Raw genomic sequence first — 8998 nt, forward strand, 5'->3', positions numbered from 1 at the left:
TATATATATATATATATACTGTATGTATATATTCCATATATATACATAATTATTATTATTATTATTATTATTATTATTATTGTAGTTAATGATCTAATTTCATTTGTATTGTCTTCTTCAGCTTCTATATGACAGGCTTCCAGCAGGCACAAACAATGGTTTTTGCTATCAATGAGATTAATAACAATCCCAACCTGCTGCCTAACATCACGCTTGGTTACCACTTTCAGTATGTTTAAATTCATATTCTGATGTATAAATCTCAATTTAAAAAAATTGACCCTTATGACTGCTTTTGTGGTCCAGGGACACACACACACACACACACACAAATATAAAGGCTTGGAGTGGCATTCCGTGGTGCTACAGCTTTGGTTAGTGGGACAGAGGAGACCGTCTCTGACCTCAACTGCAAAGGCCCACCACCAGTAATTGGAATCATAGGTGATCCAGGTTCTACTCATTCTATTGCAATTTCCAGTGTCTTGGGGCTGTTTCGACTGCCTATGGTAAGAGACACCGGTAAACCGTATACCTTTTTTTATTATTATTTGTTTTAATAACATTATATTTGGATATATATTATGTTGTAATCACATGTTCAGTAATAATAGCTGAACATTGTGTTGAATTATCACAAATGTATTTCTTCAAACCAATAAATAAATAAATAAAGTTAACACAATGACTTTAGCACTGATGACGTTAGGTTAACCTTTGTCGCATCTCTCTGTCTCTGCTCTCCATTCTCCTATTTAGATTAGCTACTACGCCACCTGCTCCTGTTTGAGTGACAGGAAAAAGTATCCCTCTTTCTTCAGAACAATCCCCAGTGATGCCTTCCAGGTGTGGGCTATGATCCAGATTTTGAGGCATTTTGGATGGACGTGGGTTGGTCTGCTCTACAGTGATGATGATTATGGAATCAATGCTGCTCAATCCTTCCACCAGGATGTGCAGCAGTTTGGAGGGTGTGTGGCCTTCTCTGAGATACTGCCCAGTGATAACAACCACAAGGAAATACAACGTATAGTTGGAGTCATTCAGGGCTCCACAGCAAATGTGGTGGTTGTATTTTCGACCTCAAGCTATTTGTTGCCCATAGTTGATGAGATGCTGTTGAAAAATGTCACAGGCAGACAATGGATTGCTAGTGAGGCTTGGACCACCTCACCTGTGCTTCTTGCTCAACGATTTAAGTCTGTCTTAGGGGGTACACTGGGTATTGCCATCCGACGAGGAGAAATTCAGGGGCTTGGAAACTTTCTGCTACGCATTCGTCCTGACAACAACTCACAAAACAATATGGTGAGAATATTCTGGGAGAACGTGTTTGGGTGCAATTTTGACAATGAAGGCAGAGAGGGGGGGGGAATATGTTCAGGGCAAGAGGACCTGAGCAACACAGACACACCTTACACTGATGTATCAGAGCTGAGGGCCTCTTACAATGTCTATAAGGCAGTTTATGCCCTGGCACATGCACTTCATGGCCTGATGAAGTGTGAGGAGGGTAGTGGGCCATTCAGTGGGAACAGCTGTGCTGATAAAACCAACCTGAAACCCTGGCAGGTAAGACACACAGTTATAGTGAAGATTCTCTCCAGGCATATAGAAGAGCTGAATGTGGAAATGCAAAATATGCTGTGCTCTATATTAATTCAAATTTCAGATAAACATATAACAACTGTCCTGTCTACAAATTGTACAGCTGGTTCACTACCTACAAAAAGTGAACTTCACCACAGGCTTTGGGGATCATGTGTCATTTGATAAGAATGGAGATGCTCTGGCCATCTATGATGTACTGAGCTGGCAGCCGAGCTCTGATGGATCAGTATTTGTCCGCACAGTTGGTGTGGTAAATGAAGGGACAGCAACAGGAAAGGTGCTGACACTCGATGAGGAAGCAATATACTGGAACTTTGAAACAAACAAAGTACTTATCGTTTTATCTTAAATGTCGTAATTGTGTGCAAATTACTATTTAAATATTTAAAATAAAACAATAATGAAGTGTAAATAAATAATAGTGCCGTGTATTCCCAAGACCATCAGATCATGCAAACACAATAGAGACATATCAGTGCTTGCCTGAATAACAACAGTTGCTGTCTTTTTCAGCCCCCAAGGTCTGTGTGCAGTGAGAGCTGCCCCCCAGGCACCAGGCGAGCCACAAGGAAGGGCCTTCCTGTATGCTGTTTTGACTGCCTGCCATGTGCAGATGGAGAGATTTCTAATACAACAGGTGAGAAATAGTAAAATATATCATTTTTATGCTCTGAAAATAAAGCAATAAAATTTAACTATAACTATTAACTCACTTCGTTGTGCCTTTTATCTTTTTCTGTTTCTTTCTTAAGCACAGATGCCACAGAGTGCATAGCATGTCCAAATGATTTCTGGTCCAACCCAGTAAAAGATCATTGCATCCCCAAAGAAGTGGAGTTTCTGTCCTATGGGGAACCTCTGGGCATCTCTCTGACCACAGTGGCCCTGCTTGGCACCTGCTTCTGTGCTCTTGTGATAGTCATCTTTGCTCATTACCGTAAAACTCCTGTAGTACGTTCAAACAATTCAGAACTCAGCTTCCTGCTGTTGTTGTCACTCAAACTGTGTTTTCTGTGTGTGCTGCTGTTCATTGGCCAGCCACAGTTGTGGACATGTCAGTTAAGACATGCTGTGTTTGGCATAAGCTTTGTCCTGTGCGTCTCCAGCATTCTGGTCAAGACTATGGTAGTAATAGCCGTGTTCAAGTCATCTCTACCAGAAGGTAAAAGTGCGATGAAATGGTTTGGAGCAGCTCAACAAAGATGCACAGTTCTGGTCCTAACAGCCCTCCAAGTTGTGATATGTGCAATCTGGTTATTAACTGCCTCTCCAACACCTCATAAAAACAGCCAATATATCAGGTCTATTATAGTCTATGAATGTGCTATTGGCTCAGTGGCTGGTTTTTCTATGCTGCTGGGATACATTGGACTTTTGGCAGCAGTAAGCTTCCTGTTAGCCTTCCTGGCAAGAAACCTTCCAGATAATTTTAATGAAGCAAAGTTCATCACTTTTAGCATGTTGATCTTCTGTGCTGTGTGGATTGCATTTGTTCCAGCATATGTGAGCTCACCAGGAAAATATGCAGTGGCTGTGGAGATATTTGCCATCCTGGCTTCAAGTTTTGGATTACTGGTGGCCATATTTGCCCCAAAGTGCTACATCATTATTTTACACCCGGAAAGAAACACTAAAAAAGCCATAATGGGAAGAGCTACACAAAATAAATAGATTTACATGCTGTGAAAACCTCCAACTGATAAGCATATCTGATAGTGTCTTTGTTTCACTTGAATAAACAGAATAAACAATGCACATTACAAACAAGCACACGCAAATTTATTGCATTCATTTTTAAAATATACAAATGAATAATTTTGAGATTGATTGTAGATTATTTCATAAATTCACTGATTTCCATTGACATATATACATAAATAGATGAATGAATGAATGAATGAATGAATAGATAAATAATATGAATCATATGGAATAGTCAGGGCCAGCTAAAAGCTTATTCATGAGATGGGAATCCTCTAGTAACTAATAGAATAAAATGAGACTAAAACATCTACAGTCATGCATAGATTTTCATTCATATGACAAGACTTCTAAGTTTTTAGTTTTTCTTGGTGCAGACCAAAATAGCAAATGCACCATGAATATATTATATTTAACTTCCAGTGCCCCTTTAAATTTAACTAAATGCTGTATACCTGGCAGTTTGCTTTTGGTTGTCCAGGGTGACATTAACACAAGGTCAGAACATTGCTGATAAAAGCCTAAAAGGTATCATTAATACCGAATGCTGGATTCAGCTGAAACTACTACAGTAGGCCAAAGAAACACTGGCACCATACACTAACAGTGGCAAATCTGTATTCAAATAGAACAGACTATGAATATAAATATTACTCTTATCAAGCCAATGTGTACATGATAACAGGCTTTCCAGGAAACCACAACAGAATCAAATGTCAATTACAAAAATATTGAGATAATTACATCATACAATGATGGTAATCCCCTCAGAGCCCAACAATGTAACACCCATCATTTTAATAATCTAAAATCTACTGACTCATGTGGTCATCTAATGAAACAGTAAGATTAGAAATAAAGAGTGGTTGCTATGTGATGTTTTCTGTTAAACTATACACCTACTATGAAATGGCTGTGTGCCCCAAATTTTTGTTATAACTACAAAGCTACTAATACTGCTATTCACTGAAATCTAGTTGTAATATCTAGGAATATACTGCCATCTAGAGGGAAATCTAGAAAGGTAGGAATACACCTGTCTAATTTTGTCTGATCTATCTACAATATGATATGTCAAATGGAAAAACGGTGACTAATTTTACCATTAGTCAACAGTTGTATGAGCTCATCAGTAATGCAATGACAGCAAAGACTAAAACAAGTGGCATATTTAAGTTGCCATTCATCAAACTATAATTTAAATATAAAAGGTAAAAGGTATCTCCTGATTTCCTGGGTGGTCCACTTGGCACCAACTGTTTTTTTTTTTTTTTTAAAGCAACACCCACACAGTATTTATTATAAATATCTAGCTGGCCCTCATGTGGGTAGAAGGAGATAGATAGAGATGTGGATCACTCTTAAAATCTGCTTATATCTGTCCTTTAACTGTATCTCAGCTTCAGTCCTTAGTTCAGGCATCTGTCAGCTCCAGGGACACTTCAAGTTGAATGGGATGTTCCAGGATGGAGATCTTATAATTGGAGGCCTGTTTGAAGTTCATTTCCTCACAATTTTCCCAGAGCTGAGCTTCAGAAAAGAGCCAGAACCTCCATACTGTGAGCAGTAAGTCCTATAAAAGATCAAATGAAGAAAACTAATGGAAAAAGCTGTTTGACTCTTTTGTTATTAATAATTTCCTTGCTTCCTTTCTTTTTTTTTGTTGTTATTATTCACCTAGTTGCTTCATTTAGAGCAGGTTTTTGGCAGACAGCTGCATCAAAATCAGTTTCTATAAATTCAATAAAGAGTATATCATTTACCTAAGGAGGATTTCTTAAAAAAAAACAAAAAAACTATTATATCATATATTTTCTTGATTTTTATAGGTTTGATATGGCAAGTTTCCAGCAGGCTCAGACTATGGTCTTTGCGATAGATGAGATCAATAAGAATCCAAACCTGCTTCCTAACATCACTCTTGGTTACTATCTCTATGACAACTGTGTGAAGTTGGGAGTGGCATTCAGAGCTGCCACAGCTCTGGTTAGTGGGACAGAGGAGTCCTTCTCCAACGTAAACTGTGCCGGCCCACCACCAGTGATTGCTGTTGTGGGGGATCCTGGATCTACTCACTCAATTGCAATCTCCAGTGTACTGGGGCTGTTTAGAGTGCCTATGGTAAGTGTGAATATAACATTTTCAAGATTAAAAATAATAATAACAATTAAAACGTGTACTGCTACAGTTTTGTTATTGTTTGATTTTAAATTTAATTTTAATAAGTAAAACTTTAAAGACTGCATATAATATTTCTTTCTCAACTGCATGAGTGAGAAATCTCATAATGTACCGAAACAAAAAATTGCTGCTCATATATGTCTCTTCTATAAGGTTAGCTACTTTGCAACCTGCTCCTGTTTGAGTGACAGGAAAAAGTACCCCTCTTTCTTCAGAACGATCCCTAGTGATGCCTTCCAGGTGCGGGCTATGGTTCAGATCTTAAAGCATTTTGGATGGACTTGGGTTGGTCTGCTCTACAGTGATGACGACTATGGTATCCATGCCTCTCAGTCATTCCACCAAGATGTGCAGCTATTTGGAGGGTGTGTTGACTTTTCTGAAATGCTACCTCGTGATAATAACCTTAGAGATATTCACAATATATTGGCAGTGATTCAGGCCTCTACAGCTAGAGTGGTGGTGGTGTTCTCCACAGAAGCCTACTTGTTACCATTGATGGATGAGGTGGCATTGCAAAATGTAACAGGCAGGCAGTGGATTGCAAGTGAAGCTTGGGCCACCTCACCGGTATTTCACACTCAGCGTCTCCTGCCCTTTCTGGGGGGCACACTGGGTATCGCTATCAGGCGTGGAGAGATCCAGGGACTTCGTGAATTCCTGTATTACCTTCGTCCTGACAGCAATCTAAGAAACAATATGGTAAGAATCTTCTGGGAGAAAATGTTTGGGTGCAATTTTGAGACCGGAGGCAGAAAGATAGGGGTAGAGGGGGAAAGAAAAGTGTGTACAGGGCAAGAAGATCTGAGGAGCACAGACACACCGTACACTGATGTATCAGAGCTGAGGGCCTCTTATAATGCGTATAAAGCAGTTTTTGCCCTGGCACATGCGCTTCATGAGCTGATGCAGTGTGAGGAGGGGAGAGGACCATTCAGTGAGAACAGCTGTGCTGATATAATCAACCTTCAGCCCTGGCAGGTACAGAAAAAAAAAATCTACATGTTTATTCACAATATAGAAATACATATTACACATTTCCTGTCTGTAACCTGTACAGGTAGTTCATTACCTACAAAAAGTAAACTTCACCACAAGTTTTGGGGATCATGTGTCATTTGATGATAATGGAGATGCTCTGGCCATCTATGATGTGATGAACTGGCAGCCAAATCCAGATGGTGCGATAAGGGTCAGCACAGTTGGTGTGGTGAATGAAGGGGCTACAGAAGGGAGGGTGCTCACACTGGATGAGGATGCAATGTTCTGGAACTTTGAAAACAAAAAAGTAAATAATATTTTAATTTAATCCTTTCAAAACTACAGGTATATTGTAGCATATATTCATCCTTGATTTGGCTATTATGAAGTCTTGTATGCACTGAATCAAAACACACACACACACACACACTGGTTTCCATGGGGACATTATATAGACATCATTATTTTTATATTATACAGCTGCACTTTTTATCCCCTAAACATAACCCTACCCTTAAACATACCCCTCACAAAAACTTATAAGCTGTTTTCCTCATGGGAACCAAAAAATAATAATAAAAAAATGTCACCACAATGTCAAAAATCACTGGTATTACAATCCTTGTGGGAACACACATACTACTAATAAGAATGACAACAGATGTTGTACCCCTTAGCCCCCACATTCTGTGTGCAGTGAGAGCTGCCCCCCTGGCACCAGAAGAGCCAGGAAAAAAGGCCTTCCCATCTGCTGTTTTGACTGCCTGCCATGTGGAGATGGAGAGATTTCTGATACAACAGGTAGAAATCTATTCCAAAATTTTAATACAACTTGAAAGAGAATTTTCTCTTAAACTTTGTTTTATCACAGATTCTATTGAGTGCACACCATGTCCAGATGAGTTCTGGTCCAATCCAAATAAAGATCAGTGTGTCCCGAAAGAAGTAGAGTTTCTATCCTATGAGGAACCTCTGGGCATCTCTCTGACCACTGCTTCCCTACTCGGCTCATGCTTCTGTGCTCTTGTGATGGTCATCTTCTGTCATCATCGTAACACACCTGTAGTACGCGCCAACAATTCAGAGCTTAGCTTCCTTCTGCTGTTGTCACTCAAACTGTGTTTTCTGTGTGTGCTGCTGTTCATTGGCCGGCCGCAGTTATGGACGTGTCAGTTAAGACATGCTGCATTTGGCATAAGCTTTGTCCTGTGCGTCTCCAGCATCCTGGTCAAGACTATGGTGGTAATAGCCGTGTTTAAGTCATCCCGGCCTGAAGGTAAAAATGCAATGAAATGGTTTGGAGCAGCTCAACAAAGAGGCACAGTCATGGCACTAACTGCCCTCCAGGTTGTGATTTGCACAGTCTGGTTAACTACTGCATCCCCAACACCCTATAAAAACAGTCAGTATATTAACTCTAAAATAGTATATGAATGTGCTGTTGGTTCAGTGGCTGGTTTTTCTATGCTTCTGGGATACATTGGCCTCCTGGCAGCAGTAAGCTTCCTGTTAGCCTTCCTGGCAAGAAACCTTCCAGATAATTTTAATGAAGCAAAGTTCATCACTTTTAGCATGTTGATCTTCTGTGCTGTGTGGATTGCATTTGTTCCAGCATATGTGAGCTCACCAGGAAAATATGCAGTGGCTGTGGAGATATTTGCCATCCTGGCTTCAAGTTTTGGATTACTGGTGGCCATATTTGCCCCAAAGTGCTACATCATCCTTTTACATCCAGAGAGAAACACTAAAAAAGCCATAATGGGAAACCACTCAAAATAAATAGCTTGACAACATAACATTTTCACAAAGAAAAATAAATAAATCTGTGAACTCTGATAACTATATTTTAGTCTTCAATCTGTTTCTTCTGCTTGTATAAATATTTACAAGCCTATTTATTGCCTATTTTGTATATATGATTATTTAACAATATATGCCTGATTATTTAGCATTATGTATTTGTCAGAAATAAATAAGAAGTTTGCTTCTGGCAATTACCTCAAGTTGTACTTACTGCAGAGTGAAATTACTTCTTAAAAAAAGGAATCGGTACTCTGCATTTAACCCATCCAAGTGCACACACACACACAGCAGTGAGTAGTGAACAAACACGCGCACACACACACACACACACACACACACCCGGAGCAGTGGGCAGCCAATTCTGCGGCACCTAGGGAGCCGTTGGGGGTTCAGTGCCTTGCTCAAGGGTCTCACCTCAGTCATGGTATTGAGGGTGGAGAGCGCTGGTAATTCACTCCCCCCACCAACAATCCCTGCAGGATTGCAGGGATTACAGCAACCCAGTCAGCAAATTTCCTTTGGCGCAGATCTGGCCCATATCAACAGCTAAAGTGTGGCCCAGATTAGTTTGTGTTCGCCGGCCCAAAACTGGTCCACATCTTTTTAGTATATTATTTCAAGACAAGCACACAAATGAGTGTAAATCAGCACTGCAAACATTATTTTCTATCACCCAAGACATGAGTGCCTTTTTAAATTAGGAAAATTTTAGCTACTTTAA

At 39.8% G+C, this 8998-nt stretch overlaps 1 protein-coding gene and 1 pseudogene across 1 annotated transcript; both read left to right on the forward strand.

Moving 5' to 3' along the window:
* Nucleotides 1–3282, forward strand: part of LOC107741379 (extracellular calcium-sensing receptor-like) — a 4712-nt pseudogene extending 1430 nt beyond the window's left edge.
* Nucleotides 3283–4660: 1378 nt separating this feature from the next.
* On the forward strand, nucleotides 4661–8253 carry LOC107741377 (extracellular calcium-sensing receptor-like). The gene is made up of 6 exons (XM_016554084.1): nucleotides 4661–4878; nucleotides 5142–5433; nucleotides 5647–6474; nucleotides 6554–6781; nucleotides 7152–7275; nucleotides 7346–8253. Exons 1-6 carry the CDS (start codon nucleotides 4661–4663, stop codon nucleotides 8251–8253), a joined length of 2598 nt encoding a protein of 865 aa, XP_016409570.1.
* Nucleotides 8254–8998: the final 745 nt, after the last annotated feature.

The sequence above is a fragment of the Sinocyclocheilus rhinocerous genome, unplaced genomic scaffold (genome assembly GCF_001515625.1).
Source record: "Sinocyclocheilus rhinocerous isolate Xijiao unplaced genomic scaffold, SAMN03320098_v1.1 scaffold3939, whole genome shotgun sequence".
In the NCBI taxonomy this organism is placed as follows: Eukaryota; Metazoa; Chordata; class Actinopteri; order Cypriniformes; family Cyprinidae; genus Sinocyclocheilus; species Sinocyclocheilus rhinocerous.

Excerpts from the sequence above, each read along its gene's own strand:
- LOC107741377 (XM_016554084.1), top strand. The coding sequence starts at position 4,661 with ATGTGGATCACTCTTAAAATCTGCTTATATCTGTCCTTTAACTGTATC. Across the intron at positions 4,879-5,141 it reads GAACCTCCATACTGTGAGCA|GTTTGATATGGCAAGTTTCC; the intron begins GTAAGTCCTATA and ends TGATTTTTATAG. Across the intron at positions 6,475-6,553 it reads TCAACCTTCAGCCCTGGCAG|GTAGTTCATTACCTACAAAA; the intron begins GTACAGAAAAAA and ends TAACCTGTACAG.